This window comes from Oryx dammah, unplaced genomic scaffold, assembly GCF_014754425.2.
Source record: "Oryx dammah isolate SB20612 unplaced genomic scaffold, SCBI_Odam_1.1 HiC_scaffold_8, whole genome shotgun sequence".
NCBI lineage: Eukaryota > Metazoa > Chordata > Mammalia > Artiodactyla > Bovidae > Oryx > Oryx dammah.
This window is the reverse complement of record NW_024070192.1, coordinates 56,805,020-56,826,349: the sequence shown is the minus strand read 5'-3', so window position 1 is coordinate 56,826,349 and position 21,330 is coordinate 56,805,020. Positions and strand designations below refer to the sequence as shown.

Sequence of the window (21,330 nt, the reverse complement as noted above, 5' to 3'; positions counted from 1 at the left end):
CAACACGGAACCTATTACCAGATGTGGAAATCGCAGTCTGGAAACAAAAAGGGAGTGCACAAATGTGATGAACGTCGCTGAAGACAGACAAGGACTCAACACTAGATAATGGACTAAGTAACAGATCATCATGAGTGATTCAGGAGAAGTTGACAGGGACAGAGGCGAATCTCAGTGCATTAAAAAGGGATGAGGTAGACGGTGCACAGGCAGCTTACAAAGAAACTTAAACACGAAGGAACTGGGGAGAGTGGTCTGGCAGCTAGAGTATTACTGAGGCAATTAAGTAGACATGGGATAAAGGACTGTATTATTTTATAAAATGGGAAATGCTGGAACATCTGTGAATCCTGAGGGATAAGATTTAGTAGAGAAGGAGAGGTTGAAGATTCAGGGAGGGAGTCTGAGTGAAATGTTTAAAAAGCCAGGGGTCATTAGATAGGATCATGAAAGTAGATGATGGTGCAGATGAAAAGAGACTTGAAGATTTGGTGATGGGAACATCAGGTTTCCATGTAAAGACATTTATTAAGATATGAGGTTTTTCCGACTGAGAGGAAGGGCATCATAGATTTGAGTAGCGTGAAGGAGGTTGAAATACTTCTGTGGAAAATGAAAGATAAAATAGAGAAACATTAAAATTTCTGGACCATGCTGGCACTTCTTGAAGTTAGTGATTGTGTCTTAAAAGTGCTTTGATTTTGATGAGATTCTTTTTCTTAGTCATGTGTTGCTATACTGTGTATATTAATGCCATATCTGTAGGTATAGATATTTTCTATCTATAGGCATGTGTTAAGGCAAATGAAGATTATCACAGAAAAATTAGTATACACAAAGTACAAAGATGGCAGTGGTTAAATAAGCTAGAATATTAATTTCTAATGTTTAAGCCAGGGAAAGCTGAACAATTCTTGCTTTTTTTTTTTTTTAAAGCAGAAAGCAAGCTGTCTAAATTTGAGCCATATTTCTCATTAAATTATAAGACGGTTATATAAGATACATATTTGTAAGATGCACGGGAATTGCAGCATTAGGATCTAAAATAGTTTTTATAATGTAAGCTTCAGGGAAGAGACCTTTGTTTTTATTTATTGATACAGCCTCAACACCTAAAATGGCACCAGATTTTTGGTTTAAGATGATGGCAGTTAAAAGCCAAAATAGTACACTGAAATTGATCCATAACCATATTTATCAATTTACCATGATGACTTGTTTCAGAGCTATTTATGAAGACATTGATGTTCATCACCGCAAAGGAGCTCAAAGTCACAGTGATTGTTGAGGTAAAGACTTCAATTCACACACCTTACGTTCCACATGATTTTAGCGTAACTGTCACTTTCTACATTTATTATTTACGCTTTGTAAGGGCCATCTCAGTCTGACAATTTGATGAGTGAAGTGTTACCCAAGTTCCTATGTCACTCAAATTGTAATGATCAATGAGATAGATTCTTTGTGATCATGTTAGCTAAAAATTATAAATCTTGGGAATGCAGAAATTGGTTTATGGTATAGAAATATTAATGCTAACAAAAACAGCTGATCAATAAAAAATTCTTAGCAATAGAATCAGATCTGTATTCTATGTACAGTTAATACTTGCTGACTGGGACTGGTAGAACCCATTTACTGTTATTCTAGGTTGGTCTGGATTCTGTTGCTTTACTAATCATTCCATTCATTTACTAATAAATGCACACAGCCACCAATCACCTATTAACCATATTTATTCCCTTCACACTTCCCTCGTGGAAGTAGTACATTCCCACCTTCCCTCTACTTGACTGTGGCTGTCTAGTTATCAAGGACTGGGGAAAGAGAGGAAAGGATGGAGATAACTGACTCTTCTTTTTATTCCAGGTGGAAATGGATGACCAGTTCACTAGCAGCATTATGGGTGCCAATTTTCCAAAAGGTGGACCCTGTCCAGCTTTGAGATCCACAAGTTAAGACCTTCCAAAACATCAAAACCACAGTGGAATATTTTTCCTCTGCATTAATGAGGTTTAAACAGAAGAGTGACAGTTCCAGAGTAACATAAATGGTTCCTGACAGCAGCTTAAGCTTTATCTCAGAAGAACTTGGTTGTAATATACATTCCCTTAAAACTTAGGCAGAACAAAAATTCATGGTACTGAGGCCAACCATGTTAAGTGTAGCACCTTATGTTTTCACAGGCCTTCCTACATTTAGAATCATCACAAGAGATGGGGTAAGAGTAGATGAAGACTGTTTCAGTACAAAATAATTGTTAATAAGTGAAAGCATGACATGGAACAACTGTATTATTCAGGAAGAATACTTGAGTGCCTTTATTTACCTAAAGTTGAATGTAAGAGTCAATTTGCACTTCTTTATAAATAACACTCTTATTTAGAATTATAAGTTGTGAAAGCTTTGATGATTGTAGTTCAACTGTATTTCAGGTTTACCCTCAAGAGGTCACTGGACTCTACATTGGTTGCCTTTAAATACAATTCTTTATAACACTAAATGGTTGTTTTTGTCTTTTTGGAAGAAAGTCTATTGGAAAACATTTAGGATAACTTGTACTTTCCTTTGTCACAAGTTATAATGACAAATGAATTACTATTAGAACAGTTCAAGAACTCTTTCTTTTTTTTCAGAACTTCTAATGTTAGTAAATCCTCACAATCCCACTTACAATTTAAAATCTGGGGACTTGGAATTACCACAAGAAATGCTGGAAGCCTACTGGATATGCTTAATGCATTTTATTTAAATTTCATGGTACCAGACTTTCAAAGTACTTATTTAGTACTCTGAATGTAAGATAGCCCTAGATTTTAAGGGGAAAATACCGTCAGATTTGAAATCAAAATGTAGTCTTTGGGTAAGCTGTTAGGGCTCAGTGATTTACTCTTTTGTTTTGAGCTTTTAAAATAGTGACTGTTTGTAATGAAAATAACCAATTATTTGAGAAATAATAATAAAAGTTTATTGCTCCAAGTACGAAGTGCGGATAACCTAAAAGGGGAGCTGAATCAAGTTCCTGCCAACATACATAGTTTCGAACTGTCATACATTCTAAGTAGGATAAATGAGTTGGGAAGAAAAGAACCATCAGTAGATAACATTTAAAACAGAAGGCTTCATATTAGTTTAAATACTTCTCTGAGAAGACAAGGTACATGATTTTTTAAAAATCATGAATCTGAAGCAGGACTTGGTTGGTGATTTGAATTATAGCCTGGGAGTGCCAACTTATGGCCCTCCTTTGCTTCAAAAAAAGTGTAAGAAAGAGTGATGAGATCAACATTCACCATTCTTGGATCTTCAGCAAATTCAGGATCAATGTAGAAAAATACTGGCATATCTACTTCCTCTTGTGGATTAAGCCTTTGTTCTTCAAAGCAGAAGCACTAAAAGTTACAGAAAAGTGTTCGTTAGTACTTCTATTCTGCTACCTAGAACAGAAACTGTGCTTCACCTATTGGCTTTCATAAGCATACTGTTCATTATAATCTTTACATTCTGTGATAGGATAACAGCATCTTTCATCTCTGATTGACTTTTGCTTTTAAAGATCGAGAATCGGCAAATTCTTCTAATCTTAAAAAAACTGATATCCATATAGTTTGGCTGTCAACCTCTGCATAATTATTATACGCAATGAAAAAAATAGTTTGAATTTTAAAATAAATGGACTTTCAAAAATTTGTATCTTCTAAAAAAACTGCAGTAAATTTATTACCAAACAATCTCAGGTACTTTGATCACATTCTGTAACATTTGCATTTAGTTATACCTGTATTTTATTGAAGTACTGTCCAGCTTCAAATGGTACAACATTATATGTAGAAATTCCGATTACTGGTTTGTCAGTAGGATTCTTAGCTTTATAAAACGCCAGTGCTGTCTCTCCTGGCACTACCTGTTTTAAGGAAGATACACATTATCAACACTTTAAATCTTAAAACTCTGCACTCCATACTAAATTAGTCAGTATTTTCATTTCAGACCATAATACCTAATCTAATTTTAAGAGTCAGCAAAATAAATAATGAATGCTACCCAAGAACATTTGACCTTCAAATGTTACTTGCATGTCAGTGGAGAACCACTGCTCTATTACACATATATTACGGAGTGTTCTCTTGTATGTCTGAAGTCTTGAAGTGATAATCTGCAGATGAAGTTATTTAAAATGTGTCCAAGAACAGCCAAGTCTAACTTCTTAACACTTACCCTGAATATTATATAAACTGACTAAAGATTCTGTTTAGAAAAAGACTTCCCTTCTCTGGTGACTCAGACGGTAAAGAATCTGCCTACAGTGCAGGAGACCTGGATTCGATCTCTGGGTTGGAAAGATACCCTGGAGAAAAAAATGGCTACCTACTCTAGTATTCTTGCTTGGAGAATTCCACGGACAGAGCAGCGTAGCGGACTACATACAGTCCATGGGGTTGCAAAGAGTTGGACATGACTGAGTGACTTTCACTTCACTTTTTAGAGAATGTTACCAACCTTAAACTTAGTTTACAACCAGAGTAAATTATATGTATAACCAAAGTAAAACTGACTAAATAGAAATTTTATTTAGCCAAAAAGCACTAATACTTTTCTTTTGAGAGAAAATAATGGACAAAGTTAAGTCGCAAGCTTTACAGTATTTGGACACTGACTAGTGTCCTAAGGATGCTGTCACATGTACCAGATTAGGCACTAATACCTTGTATCCTACTATGTGACTGGAATTAACACTCAGAGCCACAATCTTTAACACCCTCAATCACTGAAGAGATTCAGTCAGGATTACTAACCTGGGAAAGCACTATCATTCATAGAGTTTTCCAATAAGAGTTAGTTAAACTTTTCTGGCTTATTCCTCAGTTCATGAGGTAATTTCAGTTAAATCCTCTAGGCAAGATGTTAAGCAGCTTTTAAGGTGCACAGTCTTTCTGAGCTACAATATAACTTTTTAGCATGACTACTTCAAAAATCCTTAAATTTATTTTAAGATAGGGATGCTGCTGCTGCTGCTATGTCACTTCAGTCATGTCCGACTCTGTGCGACCCCATAGACGGCAGCCCACCAGGCTCCCCCGTCCCTGGGATTCTCCAGGCAAGAACACTGGAGTGGGTTGCCATTTCCTCCAATGCATGAAAGTGAAAAGTGAAAGTGAAGTTGCTCAGTCTTGTCCGACCCTCAGCAACCCCATGGACTGCAGCCTTCCAGGCTCCTCCGTCCATGGGATTTTCCAGGCAAGAGTACTGGAGTGGGGTGCCACTGCCTTCTCCGAGAGATAGGGATATTTTGATGTAAACCAGTAAACTACTTTCCAGTGTAACCAATGTTTTCAAACAGTTTCCTATATCATCTCTACCTGGGGTAAATAAGTTTAAGTGTTAGTCACTCAGTTGTGTCTGACTCTGAAACCCCAATGACTAGCCCACCAGGCTCCTCTGTTCATGGGATTCTCCAGGCAAGAAAGAATACTGGAGTGGGTAGCCATTCCCTTATACAGGGGCTCTTCGTGCCCCAGGGATCAAGCCCGGGTCTCCTGCATTGCAGACATATTTTTCACTGTCTGACGCACTGGGACAGCTGTTCCTACTCTCAAGACTGGTGACCAGAGAACTTTTTAGTGAACTCTTAATATGATTCTATTTTGTTACATTAAATGTAATGCACTGTCAAAAAGTAGTCTGTGGGAATAAAAGAATTACAGTAATGGAATCTGTCAGTATTCTGAAATTAAGTTTAGATGAGTGTTTCATAAACTGTGAAACAGTAAGTGATGAAATCTTTAAATTGGAAAAAGCAATCTTTTAAACATTGTTTTAAGTACTTACATATATCTCTGTTTGCTGAGGCCTAAAGCTCCACTGGAGACTTGCATGCACATCCGCATTAAAGGTGATTTTAATGATGCGATCCTTAACAGGTACCATGTTTTCAATCTGGTCTGATGCATGACCCGCCACTGCTGATCCTCCAAGTCCAGTAGTCTAGGGAAAGATAACAAGGCATAATATGCTAAACAAAAGTACAATAGATTTAGGTGCTGATGACCTACTTACTGGATGAAACAAAATTTTAAAAACAATAATCCAGTAGCAGCAAGGTTTACATACTATCACTGACCATTTCCTATGAATGTGCTAATGATGTGACCACTTTTTGGGTGTCAAGGGTCTGTATGTTAAAGTCATATTTTTCTGTAATCACCTGGTTGTAAAAATGATAAAAAATGAATCATCTGAAAGAGAATGGACTCTCCACTGATAACAGAGCTCTGAATTTTTCGCTGAACTTTTCATTAAACATCTTTCTCCTTATTGCTAGTATTTCATAACTACTATTATGGATAGAAATAAAATATACCCACAATGCTGTCATTTCAATAAAACTATTTAATTCCATTTTCCACATTCTTATCTGGTCCTTTTCTCTATCATAACTTTTAGTGTACAGATTAGTTTGTAAATTCACTTCTATAGTCTGCTTTCCTCAAGCATCGTTAAGTATTTTGCCATGTTGTTTCTGTAAATGTTTTCTGTATTTTTTGGTACTGTACAGCTTTTACATAGGTATCATCAGTTAATCAGAGAACCTGATCTCTTTGGTCACTCAATGGACTAATCATAAGGCATCAGGATAATCTGTATCTGACACTTCTTGCCTATCTTCATTGCTTATTACTTATTGCTTCATTACTTATTTCCTTATCAGAGATGCTTAAAAAAAAGTCCTTACTTCCAGGGTCATCATTCTTCTGATGCTTGAGGCTGCCAGAATTCTGGTCTCCGGATAATTAATCTGTTACTATACTGGGAAAAAAATACCAAATTTGAGGCTATGGAAGACTCCCAGCAAAATACAGTACTACTACCTCAGCTTGTTAAACAAGTCAATCAGCTTCACTAAACTGCCATGCATTATGAAACTACATTATAACCCTACAAAACACATCAGAGGGCAAGCCTTTATTTACCCTTGTTTAATCAGAGGGCAAGCCTATTCTTCTGTTCAAGGCGGCTACGATTTAAGATGTAACTTGTTTCTGAAGAACCTGAGTCACTTGAATGTTTTCTTTCTGACAGTCTTTGAATACAGTCTTCAAATTAGTGTGATGATTTGCAAAATTAAACAAGAATAGAAAAAGGCCCTGAAAAGAAAATGTCCTGTGCTCCAGTCTAGTTCTGTCACTAAGTAGCTCCAAAAACTCAATTTTACTTTCTTTGCACTACACTTTCTATACTCATAAAATGAGCTCGGTGTATGAAGTAGTTTACATAATCCCTTATTTTTGGCTCTAAAGTTCTGTGATTCCAAAAATAAAAAGATGTTCTTTTGGAAGTGTCACTACTGAACATCCAACTGTGATTTAAGTTTAGGATTGCAAACCACAATAGATTTTTATTTTCCTGCCCTGCACTTTCATCCATGTGAATGAAATTTGTCATTTCAGTTTGGGGCAGGGTTTCTCAATCTTGGCACTAATGACACTCTGGATAGGATAATTCTTTGTTTTTTTGGTGGGGGGGGAGGGGTCTGTTCTCTGCAGTGCTGGATGTTTAGCAGCATCCCTTAGCCTCTACCCACTAGGCAGCACCCTCCCCCTTCACCTCCCAGGTTATGGCAACTAAAATGTCTTCAGTTCAGTTCAGTTCAGTCGCTCAGTTGTGTCTGACTCTTTGCGACCCCATGAATCGCAGCACGCCAGGCCTCCCTGTCCATCACCATCTTCTGGAGTTCGCTCAGACTCATGTCCATCGAGTCCATGATGCCATCCAGCCATCTCATCCACAGTCGTCCCTTTCTCCTCCTGCCCCTAATGCCTCCCAGCATCAGAGTCTTTTCCAATAAGTCAACTCTTCGCATGAGGCGGCCAAAGTATTGGAGTTTCAGCTTTAGAATCATTCCTTCCAAAGAAATCCCAGGGCTGATCTCCTTCAGAATGGATTGGTTGGATCTCCTTGCAGTCCAAGGGACTCTCAAGAGTCTTCTCCAACACCACAGTGCAAAAGCATCAATTCTTCGGCACTCAGCCTTCTTCACAGTCGAACTCTCACATCCATACATGACCACAGGAAAAACCATAGCCTTGACTAGATGGACCTTAGTCAGCAAAGTGTCTCTGCTTTTGAATATACTATCTAGGTTGGTCATAACTTTTCTTCCAAGGAGTAAGCGTCTTTTAATTTCATGGCTGCAGTCACCATTTGCAGTGATTTTGGAGCCCCAAAAAATTAAGTCTGAACTGTTTCCACTGTTTCTCCATCTATTTCCCACGAAGTGATGGGACCGGATGCCATGATCTTCGTTTTCTCAATGTTGAGTTTTAAGTCAACTTTTTCGCTCTCCTCTTTCACTTTCATCAAGAGGCTTTTTAGCTCTTCACTTTCTGCCATAAGGGTGGTGTCATCTGCATATCTGAGGTGATTGATAGTTCTCCCAGCAATCCTGATTCCAGCTTGTGTTTCTTCCAGTCCAGCGTTCCTCATGATGTACTCTGCATAGAAGTTAAATAAGCAGGGTGACAATATACAGCCTTGACGTACTCCTTTTCCTATTTGGAACCAGTCTGTTGGTCCATGTCCAGTTCTAACTCTTGCTTCCTGACCTGCATACAGATTTCTCAAGAGGCAGGTTAGCTGGTCTGGTATTCCCATCTCTTTCAGAGTTTTCCACAGTTTATTGTGATCCACACAGTCAAAGGCTTTGGCATAGTCAATAAAGCAGAAATAGATGTGTTTCTGGAACTCTCTTGCTTTTTCCAAAGATGGAGAAGCTGTATACAGTCAACAAAAACAAGACCAGGAGCTGACTGTGGCTCAGATCATGAACTCCTTATTGCCAAATTCAGACTTAAATTCAAGAAAGTAGGGAAAACCGCTAGACCATTCAAGTATGACCTAAATCAAATCCCTTATGATTATACAGTGTAAGTGAGGAATAGATTTAAGGGCCTAGATCTGATAGATGAGTGCCTGATGAACTATGGAATGAGGTTCGTGACATTGTACAGGAGACAGGGATCAAGACCATCCCCATGGAAAAGAAATGCAAAAAAGCAAAATGGCTGTCTGGGGAGGCCTTACAAATAGCTGTGAAAAGAAGAGAGGCAAAAAGCAAAGGAGAAAAGGAAAGATATAAGCATCTGAATCCAGAGTTCCAAAGAATAGAAGAAGAGATAAGAAAGCCTTCTTCAGCGATCAGTGCAAAGAAATAGAGGAAAACAACAGAATGGGAAAGACTAGAGATCTCTTTAAGAAAATTAGAGATACCAAGGGAACATTTCATGCAAAGATGGGCTCGATAAAGGACAGAAATGGTATGGACCTAACAGAAGCAGAAGATAGTAAGAAGAGGTGGCAAGAATACACGGAAGAACTGTACAAAAAAGATCTTCACGACCCAGATAATCATGATGCTGTGATCACTAATCTAGAGCCAGACATCTTGGAAAGTGAAGTCAAGTGGGCCTTAGAAAGCATTACTACGAACAAAGCTAGTGGAGGTGATGGAATTCCAGTTGAGCTGCTTCAAATCCTGAAAGATGATGCTGTGAAAGTGCTGCAGTCAATATGTTAGCAAATTTGGAAAACTAAGCAGTGGCCACAGGACTGGAAAAGGTCAGTTTTCATTCCAGTCCCAAAGAAAGGCAATGCCAAAGAATGCTCAAACTACCGCACAATTGCACTCATCTCACATGCTAGTAAAGTAACGCTTAAAATTCTCCAAGCCAGGCTTCAGCAATACGTGAACCGTGAACTTCCAGATGTTCAAGCTGGTTTTAGAAAAGGCAGAGGAACCAGAGATCAAATTGCCAATATCCGCTGGATCATGGGAAAAAAAAAATGTCTTCAGATATTGTTAAATATTCCCTGGAAAATAAAATCACCCACCACCCCCCCGGCCATGCCCCATGGTTTGGGGAGATCTACACTAGATGTTTTGGATTAAGTTCTGTTTATGATTTCATCAATGGTATTTTGGGAATTCATGCTTGGTCCAGGCTAGCTTGTGATGAACATTAACTCACATTCTACACTGATCCTCCAGCAGTCAAGCCACCACTGCCCCTTCCCATATAAATGCTGATATTAAGAGACTAAAAAGTCCTTTAGATTCCAGTTTCAAAATACAACAAAGTTTGGGAACCCGCTTACTCACTTAGTGAATGAACCCACAGTGTAGCTCTCATTCATGGCACGGTTTTAAAACAGAAATTCCTGGACCTTACCCAGGTCTCCTAATCAGAATCTCTGGGGTAGGGAAGCCCTGATATGTTTAAGAAGCTCCATGGGTGACCTAATGCCCAAAGCAGCAAACTACTGCTTAAGAACTTAGCAGAACATGTATATGTAACAGGTGAAGTAGCCCTGTGCCTGCGGTTCTCAAACATTAAGTCTGCATCACAATCTGCTGGGGAACTTATTAAAATACACATTGCTGGGCCCTGCTCACCAGAGTTCCTGATTACACAGTTCTGGAGTTGGATCCAACAATCTGTATTCAAGTTCCCCTCTCAGGTAATGATGCTGCTGCTCGTGGGAGGGTCCGCCCTTTGGAAACCATTGCACTAGAGTTTCTGATCTAAAAGGGAGCCCCGAGGAAAGACATTACAGTTACATATTAACAAAAGGGAAAAGCTTCGAAGTCCTATATCATCCATACAAAGTCCTAAATCACAGTAGTTTGTACAGATAAAAAGCCACTCCCAGTTTAAGCAGAAGTAGCAAGCAAACTCCCGTTTCCAGGGTTAACCTTTGCACAGAACCTGCCTGTGTTTCACAGAGGGAATGTATGAACATAAATTACATTTTAAAAGCAGGCAGGCGTGTGAGCAGCAGGACATTGCTGGATACAGGAGTGCAGACTGCAGACCTTTCGGGTGGTAGCTCTGAGACTAGGGAATTTTACTCGGCAGTGGGGTACGGGCAAGAACACAAGAGCTCGAGTTGGACCGGCAGCTCTGTCACTCGCTTTCTTGATGAACCTCAAGGCCCGTTTTCCTCGGGGAGGCAATTTCGGACAGTCCTCCACCGGGCCCCGCGGAGCCTCGCGGTCTAGGCAGCCGCCCCAGCCCTCCGCCCCTCCAGAAGGGCCGCCGGGCGGGCCGCGCCAGCCCTACCTGGCAGTAGAGCCGGTAAAGGGGCACGGCGGCGTAGGACGCGCCCAGCATGCCCACCGCTGCCGCGGCCACGTAGGTGAGGACCGTCTTGTTCCGCCGCCGCCAGTCCTCCTCCTGCGAGCGCGTGTAGGGGTTCGTGCTCTTCGGCCGCCGAGCCGGCTGCTCCGCCGGGCTCGGGCGCCTCCATGTCCCGAGCCGCCTCAGCCCCTGCTCAGTACCCGCCGGCCCGCTCCTCCCCGGCCGGAGACACGGCTCTGCCCTCTCGGCAGCCCGGCTTGGGCGCCCAAGGTGGCTCCAAGGCCACCCGCAGAACACGACGCGTCTCCAAGCCGGACGCCAGAGCCCTCCCATGACGCCCGGAAAGCGCGCCCGCCTGTCAGGGGCAGGGGGCCGGATCTCGCGAGGCCTCCTCGGTCTCGCGAGCTCTGGGGTGAGCCCGCCGCTGCCTAGGCTACGGCTCTCAGCCGCTTTTGCGGTCGGGCTACGGAGGCCGGGTGGCCGGGTAAGTTCGCGATTTTGTTAATAACTGTTCCTCCCACTTCGCTTTCCTCCAGTATTTGTTTAACTTACTTTCAGGAAAACGTCTCGCGCTCCTCCGCGTGCTCTCCATCATCACATGGCTTGTGTCCCTGAAATTTCCAGCCCCCAGCAGGCTTTGTCTCGCCCTGGCGCGGCCGTGTCCCGCGCGGGCCCTTGGTGGCTGGTCCGCTATCAGTGTCCTGGGTTTGAACAGGGAAGCCTTCCTGTGTCAACCACAGCCCGCTTGGACCCTCGCACACCTTTATTTTCTCAGCTCCTGGGAATCGGCTTCTGTTGGTCTCGTGTCCCTTAACCACTTGCCCAGTGAAAATTAACCAGTTCTGGGGCGGGAGAGACGTCGTCAGACTGGTTTTTGAGAGGATGGTGACCGGGATGTGAGGATCATTTAAGGAGGGGTTGAAGGGAATGGACTGCTTATCTTGAAAAATAAACGCACGGGGGATGTCATAGCTTTTTTCAGTTGTCCTACAGACCAAACTGGGGCGGAAGGCATAGCCGATTTTGCCGTAATGAAAGGAAGCATCTTGCAAGGAACTATGAGATCAGATTCCGAGGTTACACAAGTCTAAATTCATACCCGGGTCCTCACTATGGCCTTGTGTCCTTAGGCCAGTTATTTGACCTCTTTAAAACTTAGCGGCCTTACTTGTAAAATAAAAATCGTAACAGTATATATGAAGATATACATGTGAAGTGATTTTCACAGTGTAAACATTTAGTAAACATTAGGCTTTATTGCTAATGTCCAGAGTAGTTATAATTATCCCCATTTTGTGGATGAAAAAACTGAAATCCTGAGAAGTTAAATGACTTCAAATCATTCAACATTTATTGTACTATTGTGGGCCAGACATCGTTCTACCTACTGGGGCTATACAGCACAGAGAAAGTCAAAGAAGATCAGTTATAGAACGTGTCCTTTTACTGAAGGGACTCAGGAGAAAGGCAAGTAACAGATACACAAGAATTTCAGATAACAATCAGTACAGTGTGATTGAAAGTCAAGAGGAGGGGCACTAAAGAAAGGTCTATTTGAGCCTAGTCCTGGGTGATGATAAGGAGCAACCTACCAATGACAATTCTAAGTCATGCAAAGGCTATTAGGCAAGAAAGAGCTACTTACCACTGAAAAACAAAAAGGAGGCCAGTGTGTTCCTAGCATTGTGAGCAGGAAGAAAAGTGATAAATGGGTCAGAGCAGGTATACAGGGCCAGGTAATAGTGCCTTTTAGGCCATGTCCAAGGTTTATATTTTTTTAAATTTAACTGGAGTATCAAGGGTTTGTATTTTATTCTAAAAATAATATGAAGCTTACAAGTGAAATCTGATTCACATTTTTGAAAAGATACTGGTTTTGGAATGGAGAGTGGACTAAGGGGAAGGGAGCAAAAAAGAAAATAGAACAGTTAGGAGGCAATTGCAGTAGTCCAGGTAAGTGATTATGGTCACCTTGAAAGAGTAATTGATTAACTTGTGGTCACACGGCCAGAAAATTACAAACAAAAAATAAATAAATAAGAAGTATCTTCTAACTCTTCTACTTTGGCACAAAAATTTCAAGATTCTTTCATTCTGAAAATTTATTCTTGTGTTATGAGGACGTTTGCCAGTTTTTGTTTTTTTTGTTTTTTTTTTCCATCTGTAACTACCTTAGTTCTTACACTAGACTGTCATCTCTTTTAGGTTGAAAACGTGTCATATTTTAAATTCCTTACAGCATAAACTCAAACACCATGCAACTGTTAATGTCACTGAAACCAACAAAGCATTCCCTTTGACCATTCTTTTTTTCCAGGCAACCCTTCAATGTATCAGCAGGTAGCAGCATAAATTTGTTAATAATAATGTCTTTGTTTTGGATTTTTGTTTATAATTAGTTGCAAATGAAATTACTCTTTTCCAAGGTACAGTAATCTTGATAGCAGTAGAACAGTGTTGACTGCAGTCCTTAATGAGCCTGAATATACTTGTGACGTTGCATAAATCATTCTGATAACTAATGCTAAGTAATGGCTTCTACCATGAATGACATGGGGACACCTTAGGCAAGGCTAGTGTAGCCCTTTCCTGCAGGTAGAGATGTTTATTTCAAACTTAAAACATCAGGGACTGGACTGACATCTCAGACTTGGCACCTTTAATTTGTAATATCATTTTTTAGCAATAAATAATTGAATCTTATGAACCCTTTCTACTTACCCATGATCATGTCCAATTTAACATAGTAGGTAAAATAGTAGGTTATTTTTCATACAAACCATTTAGGAGAGGTGACAGTTGAGTGAAATAGGTGAAGGTAGGAAAAGAAGGAAAAATGGAAAAAAAATGGTTTGATAGTCATTATGTTTTCTTCTCTGATTATTGGTTTTTTAGGCTTTCTGAAGATGCAAAGATTGTAAAGATGTATTGTTTTTAAAATTCGGTTTGTAATTACATTTTTTAGTATCTTTACCATGTGTTTAGTATGTTTCCTGTGTTTATTATGTTTTCTGCTTAGTGCACAATAGTGGCATGAAGTTCTCTCAGTAAGTCTTAATATGCTAGTTTCTTATTTCCTGGCAGCTTCCTTTAAATAACATGTTTGAAAGGCTACTCCATTTAAAAGGTCTTGAATAAGTTTATATGACTGTCAGTTAAGGTGAAATGAAAACAGAAGTCATTTATCAGTAAAAGGCATTTTTTCATATTTTATTTTATGATTATTTTTACTTTACAATATTGTATTGGTTTTGTCATTCATCAACATGAATCCACCACGGGTGTACATGTGTTCCCAATCCTGAACCCCCCTCCCACCTCCCTCCCCATACCATCTCTCTGGGTCATCCCGGTGCACCAGCCCTAAGCATCCTGTATCCTGCATTGAACCTAGACTGGCGATTCATTTCTTATATGATATTATACATGTTTCAATGCCATTCTCCCAAATCATCCCACCCTCTCCCTGTCCCACAGAGCCCAAAAGACTGTTCTATACATATGTGTCTCTTTTGCTGTCTCGCATACAGGGTTATCATTACCATCTTTCTAAATTCCGTATATATGCGTTAGTATACTATATTGGTGTTTTTCTTTCTGGCTTACTTCACTCTGTATAATCGGCTCCAGTTTCATCCACCTCATTAGAACTGATTCAAATGTATTCTTTTTAATGGCTAAGTAATACTCCATTGTGTATATGTACCACAGCTTTCTTATCCATTCATCTGCTGATGGACATCTAGATTGTTTCCATGTCCTGGCTATTATAAACAGTGCTGCGATGAACATTGGGGTACACGTGTCTCTTTCAATTCTGGATTCCTCAGTGTGTATGCCCAGCAGTGGCTTTTTTTTTTTTTTTTTCAAGTAATGGTCTTCAAGATCAGTACCAGCCTCATGGGTTTGTGAACTGTGCAGTCAGTCACACAGGGCCTTGCTCTTAAACGGGCCCCTTACTTAGTTGGACCATGTACTTAGTTTAATGCTCTGCTGTCACTATCTTGAAATTGTTAATAATTTTAACAAGGAGCTTTACATTTTCATTTTGTACTGTCCCCTTCCCCCAGATTGATTATATCTCAGATGACTTGTCCAACATTTTGACATAATTCAGGCTAGGGTTCAGTCAGCCTACCTAGAGTGAGCAGAAGTTAAGAGATAAGGCAAAAAGCAAATGCAGGTCTTCTGAGAATAGTCAGATTGTATGAAATAAGATCAAGAAAAATTCATATTCCTTACAATGATCCCTAAGATTCTCAGACCCTACCTGCTTCTCTGACTTCATTTTTCTCTCCCTATCCACCATGATACTGCCACACTCTTTTTGTTCTGTAAATACTCCAAACTTTTTGCTGCCTGATACCTGTTCTCCACCTGAAATACTGGGTCCCTGTTTTTCTCCTGGCTCATCTATTATGTGGATGTTAGCTGGAATTTAAATTAACTCTCCTCTGTCTAGTCACATATGATCTGTTACCTTTTGGTATCTGAAACTAGCTCATGTTGTTTCCATTTTTATTATCTCCCAATGAAACATGTATATGCCATTAAAGCAAAGGCCTTGGCTTGGTAGGCATACTGTAATAAGCATTTAGCACAAAGGGGTACATAGGATAGCATTGCTTACCAAGCAGAGGGCAGTCAGTCTCAGGAAACCTGTGTGAGCAGTAAGCTATTGGTCTAATGATCTCCTTTCAAGAAGCCTAGGACTGCTTCTTTGAACCAATTATCTGTTGTTTCCCACTGGTTTGGGCTGTGGCTTGCATGTTGCTATCCTTGCAACTCCGAGAAAAATGAGTTGCATTGCTGATGGGCTTCAGTTCAGTTCAGTTGCTCAGTCATGTCTGACTCTTTGCGATCCCATGGACTGCAGCATGCCAGGCCTCCCTGTCCATCACCAACTCTCGGAGTTTACTCACACTCGTGTCCATTGAATCAGTGATGCCATCCAACCATCTCATCCTCTGTCGTCCCCTTCTTCTCCCAACTTCAGTCTTTCCCAGCATCAGAGTCTTCAGCTCTTAGCATCAAGTGACCAAAATATTGGAGTTTCAACTTCAGCATCAGTCCTTCCAATGAATATTCAGGACTGTTTCCTTTAGGTTGGACTGGTTGGATCTCCTTGCAGTCCAAGGGACTCTCAAGAGTCTTCTCCAACACCACAGTTCAAAAGCATCAATTCTTCAGTGCTCAGCTTTCTTTATAGTCCAACTCTCACATCCATACATGAATACTGGGAAAACCATAGGTTTAACTAGGTGGACCTTTGTTAGCAAAGTAATGTCTCTGCTTTTAAATAAGTGGTCTAGGTTGGTCATAACTTTTCTACCAAGAAGCAAGCGTCTTTTAATTTCATGGCTGCAGTCACCATCTGCAGTGATTTTGGAGCCCCCCAAAATAAAGTCTGTCACTGTTTCCGTGTTTCCCCATCTACTTGCCATGAAGTGATGGGACCAGATGCCATGATCTTACTTTTCTGAATGTTGAGCTTTAAGCCAACTTTTCACTCTCCTCTTTCACTTTCATCAAGAGGCTCTTTAGTTCTTCTTTGCTTTCTGCCATAAGGGTGGTGTCTTCTGCATATCTGAGGTGATTGGTATTTCTCCCAGCAATCTTGATTCCAGCTTGTGCTTCATCCAGCCCAGTGATTCTCATGGTGTACTCTGCATATAAAGTTAAGTAAGCAGGGTGACAATATATAGCCTTGCTGCTGCTGCTAAGTCACTTCAGTCGTGTCTGACTCTGTGTGACCCCATAGACGGCAGCCCATCAGGCTCCCCCGTCCCTGGGATTCTCCAGGCAAGACTACTGGAGTGGGGTGCCATTGCCTTCTCTGATACGGCCTTGACATACTCCTTCCCTGATTTGGAACCAGTCTGTTGTTCCATGTCCAGTTCTAACTGTTGCTTCTTGACCTGCATACAGATTTCTCAGGAGGCAGGTCAGGTAGTATGGTATTCTCATCTCTTGAAGAATTTTCCACAGTTTATTGTGATCCACACAGTCAAAGGTTTTGGCATAGTCAGTAAAACTGAAGTAGATGTTTTTCTGGAACTCTCTTGCTTTTTTGATGATCCAGCAGATGTTCGCAATTTGATCTCTGGTTCCTCTGCCTTTTCTGAATCCCGCTTGAACATCAGGAAGTTCACGGTTCATGTACTGTTGAAGCCTGGCTTGGAGAATTTTGAGCATTACCTTACTAGCATGTGAGATGAGTGCAATTGTGTGGTAGTTTGAACATTCTTTGGCATTGCTTTTCTTTGGGGTTGGAATGAAAACTGACCTTTTCCAGTCCTGTGGCCACTGCTGAGTTTTCCCAATTTGCTGGCATATTGAGTGCAGCACTTGCACAGCATCATCTTTTAGGATTTGAAATTACTCAACTGGAATGCCATCACCTCCATTAGTTTTGTTCTAGTGATGCTTCCCAAGGCCCACTTGACTTCACTTTCCTGGATGTCTGGCTCTAAGTGAGTGACCACAGCATAGTGATTATCTGAGTTGTGAAGTTCTTTTGTATATAGTTCTGTGTATTCTTGGGGACTCTTCTTAATATCTTCTGCTTCTATTAGGTCCATACCATTTCTGTCCTTTATTGTGCCCATCTTTGCCTAAAAAGTTCCCTTGGTATCTCTAATTTTCTTGAAGAGAATTCTAGTCTTTCCCATTCTGTTGTTTTTCTCTGTATCTGCATTGATCACTGAGGAAGGCTTTCTTATCTCTCCTTACTAATCTTTGGAACTCTGCGTTCAAATCGGTGCTTAGATTCTTGAAAATCTAAAAAAAGAATGCAGCACCTAGGGGAATATTGCCTTTGAGTAGAAAATAAAGGAGATAGTAAAATAACCCTTTGATCAATCATTTGTATCTTGATTTCCAAAAACTTTTCTGCCATTTTAAAAAGATCAGTTAGTCTACCCCAGGGAAGGGAGTCCTTCCTGCTCTCTACCAATGTTCTTAAAGAACCTTGTTATTGTACAGTGGCTAAGTGAAGTGAAGTGAAGTCGCTCAGTTGGGTCCTGCTCTTTGTGACCCCATGGACTGCAGCCTGCCGGGCTCCTCCATCCATGGGATTTTCCAGGCAAGAATTCTGGAGTGGGTAGCCATTTTCTTCTCCAGGGGAATGACCGAGGGATCGAACCTGGGTCTCCCGCATTGTTGGCAGACACTTTACCGTCTGAGCCACAAGGGAAGCAGTGGCTAAGTCACGTCTAACTCTTTGTGAACCCAGCATGAACTGCAGCATGCCAGGCTTCCCTGTCCTTCATCATCTCACGGAGTTTGCTCAAACTTACGTCCATTGAGTTGGTGCTGCCATCCAACTGTCTCATTCTCTGTCTCTCCTTTCTCCTCTTGCCCTCAATCTTTCCCTGCATCAGGGTCTTTTCCATTGAGTTGGCTCTTCACATCAGGTGGCCAAAGATTGGAGCTTCAGCATCAGTCCTGCCAATGAATATTCAGGGTTGATTTCCTTTAGGATTGATTGCTTTGCTCTCCATGCTGTCCAAGGGACTCTTAAGAATCTTCTCCAACCCCACAGTACAAAAGCATCAGTTCTTCCTGATCCAGCTCTCACATCCATACATGACTGCTTGAAAAATTGTAGCTTTGACTAGATGAACTTTTGTTAGCAAAATAATGTCTCTGCTTTTAACATGCTGTCTAGGTTTGTCATAGCTTTCCTTCCAAGGAGCAAGCTAATTTCATGCCTGCAATCACCATCCACAGTGATTTTGGAGCCCAAGAAAGTAAGGTCTGTCACTATTCCCATTTTTTTCCCCCACCTATTTGCCATGAAGTGATGAGACTGGATGCCATGTTCTTCATTTTTTGAATGTTGAGTTTTAAATCATCTTTTCCACTCGTCTCTTTCACATTCATCAAGAGGCTCTTTAGTTCCTCTTCACTTTTTGCCATTTGGGTGGTGTCATCTGCATATCTGAGGTTGTTGATTTTTCCAGGCAATCTTTTTTTTTTTAAGTTATAATTGTTTAATTTTTATTATGATGCTATTGTCATGAATCACACATTCTTTTTTAATTTTTTAATTGAAGGATAATTGCTTTAAAGAATTTTTTGGTTTTCTGTCATACATCAACAAGAAACCAAAGGTACACCCATGTTCCCTCCCTCCCATCTTCTTCCCCATCCCAACCTTCAGCCTGTCACAGAGCCCCAGTTTGAGTTTCCTGAGTCATACACCAAATTCCCATTGGCTGTCCATTTTACATATGGTATTGTAAATTTCTATGTTACTCTCTCTATACATTTCCCCTTCTCCCTCCTCTCTTCCCCCCATGTCCATAGGTCTGTTCTCTATGTCTGTTTCTCCTTGGCTGCCCTGAAAATAAATTCATCAGTGCCATCTCTTTTGTTCAGTTCAGTCTCTCAGTTGTGTCCGACTCATCGTGTTGCAACCCAGTAGACCACAGCACGCCAGGCCTCCCTGTCCATCACCAACTCACGGAGGTTACTCACACTCATGTCCCTCCAGTTGGTGATGCCATCCAACCATCTCATCCTCTGTCGTCCCCTTCTCCTCCTGCCCTCAGTCTTTCCCAGCATCAGGGTCTTTTCCAGTGACTCAGCTCTTTATATCAGGTGGCTAAAGTATTGGAGTTTCAGCTTCAAAATCAGTCCTTCCAATGAACATTAAGGACTGATCTCCTTTAGGATGGACTGGTTGGGCCTTCTTGCTCTCAGGGACTCTCAATAGTCTTCTCAGGCACCACAGTTCAAAAGCATCAATTCTTTGGTGCTCAGCTTTCATTATAGTCCAACTGTCACATCCATACATGAATACTGGGAAAACCGTAGCCTTGACTAGATGGACCTTTGTTGGCAAAGTAACATCTCTGCATTTTAATTTGCTGTCTAGGTTGGTCATAACTTTCCTTCCAAGGAGTAAGTGTCTTTTAATTTCATGGCTGCAGTCACCATCTGCAGTGATTTTGGAGCCCCCCAAAAATAAAGTCTGTCATTGTTTCCACTGTTTCCCCATCTATTTCCCATGAAGTGATGGGACGAGATGCCATGATCTTAGTTTCCTGAATGTTGAGCTTTAAGCCAACTTTTCACTCTCCTCTTTCACTTTCATCAAGAAGCTCTTTACTTCTTCTTCACTTTCTGCCGTAAGGGTGGTGTCATCTGCATATCTGAGGTGATTGGTATTTCTCCCAGCAATCTTGATTCCAGCTTGTGCTTCATCCAGCCCAGTGTTTCTCATGATATACTGTGCATATAAGTTAAATAAGCAGGGTGACAATATACAGCCTTGACGTACTCCTTTCCCAATTTGGAACCAGTCTGTTGTTCCATGTCCAGTTCTAACTGGTTTCCTGACCTGCATACAGATTTCTCGAGGCAGGTCAGCTGTTCTGGTATTCCCATCTCTTTCAGAATTTTCCACAGTTTATTGTGATCCAAACAGTCAAAGGCTTTGGCATAGTCAATAAAGCAGAAATAAGTATTTTTTTCTGGAACTCTCTTGCTTTTTCAGTGATCCAGCAGATGTTGGCAATTTGATTTCTGGTTCCTCTGCCTTTTCTAAAACCAGCTTGAACATCTGGAAGTTGACCATTCACATATTATTGAAGCCTGGCTTGGAGAATTTTGAGCATTACTTCACTATCATGGGGCTTCCCTGGTGGCTCAGAGGTTAAAGCGTCTGCCTGCATCGCCGGAGACCTGGGTTAGATCCCTGAGTTGGGAAGATCCCCTGGAGAAGGAAATGGCAACCCACTCCAGTATTCTTGCCTGGAGAAACCCATGGACAGAAGAGCCTGGTGGGCTACAGTCCACTGGTCGCAAACAGTCGGAGACGACTGAGCGACTTCACTTTTACTTTCACTTTCACTATCCTGTGAGAATAGTGCAGTTGTGTGGTAGTGTGAGCTTTCTTTGGCATTGCCTTTCTTTGGGACTGGAATGAAAACTGACCTTTTCCAGTCCTGTGGCCACTGCTGAGTTTTCCAAATTTGTTGGCATATTGAGTGCAGCACTTTCACAGCATCATCTTTTAGGTTTTGAAATAGCTCAACTGGAATTTCATTACCTCCACTAGCTTTGTTTGTAGTGATGCTTTCTAAGGCCCACTTGACTTCACATTCCAGGATGTCTGGCTCTATACGAGTGATCACATCATCATCGTGATTACCTTGGTGGTGAAGATCTTTTCTGTACAGTTCTTCTG

At 41.1% G+C, this 21,330-nt stretch overlaps 3 protein-coding genes across 5 annotated transcripts in view; 2 read left to right on the top strand and 1 right to left on the bottom strand.

Moving 5' to 3' along the window:
- Positions 1–2,975, top strand: part of TOM1L1 (target of myb1 like 1 membrane trafficking protein) — a 65,023-nt gene extending 62,048 nt beyond the window's left edge. The window contains exons 14-15 of one of the 3 annotated variants that reach the window (XR_005721675.1): positions 1,225–1,289; positions 1,870–2,975. Coding sequence is in view for 1 of the 3 variants with exons in the window: in XM_040244297.1 (XP_040100231.1) it covers positions 1,225–1,288 (64 nt within the window). In the remaining 2 variants the exon portion in view is untranslated. The remainder of the gene's footprint in view (positions 1–1,224; positions 1,290–1,869) is intronic. The other 2 variants (XR_005721676.1, XM_040244297.1) reach the window with 2 other exon arrangements.
- LOC120866514 (cytochrome c oxidase assembly protein COX11, mitochondrial) lies at positions 2,730–11,581 on the bottom strand. Its single transcript, XM_040244298.1, has 4 exons — positions 11,118–11,581; positions 5,830–5,985; positions 3,779–3,904; positions 2,730–3,392 (listed from the first exon to the last, which is right to left on the bottom strand). Exons 1-4 carry the CDS (start codon positions 11,466–11,468, stop codon positions 3,177–3,179), a joined length of 849 nt encoding a protein of 282 aa, XP_040100232.1. The 5' UTR covers positions 11,469–11,581; the 3' UTR covers positions 2,730–3,176.
- Positions 11,536–21,330, top strand: part of STXBP4 (syntaxin binding protein 4) — a 233,329-nt gene continuing 223,534 nt past the window's right edge. Inside the window, exon 1 of the mRNA XM_040244299.1 lies at positions 11,536–11,619. The gene's annotated coding sequence lies outside the window, so the exon portion shown is untranslated. The remainder of the gene's footprint in view (positions 11,620–21,330) is intronic.

Coding starts and splice junctions, on each gene's coding strand:
- LOC120866514 (XM_040244298.1), bottom strand. CDS start 11,468: ATGGGAGGGCTCTGGCGTCCGGCTTGGAGACGCGTCGTGTTCTGCGGG. Junction 5,986..11,117: donor TTTACCGGCTCTACTGCCAG/GTAGGGCTGGCG, acceptor ATCTTTCCCTAG/ACTACTGGACTTGGAGGATC. Junction 3,905..5,829: donor CTCAGCAAACAGAGATATAT/GTAAGTACTTAA, acceptor TCCTTAAAACAG/GTAGTGCCAGGAGAGACAGC.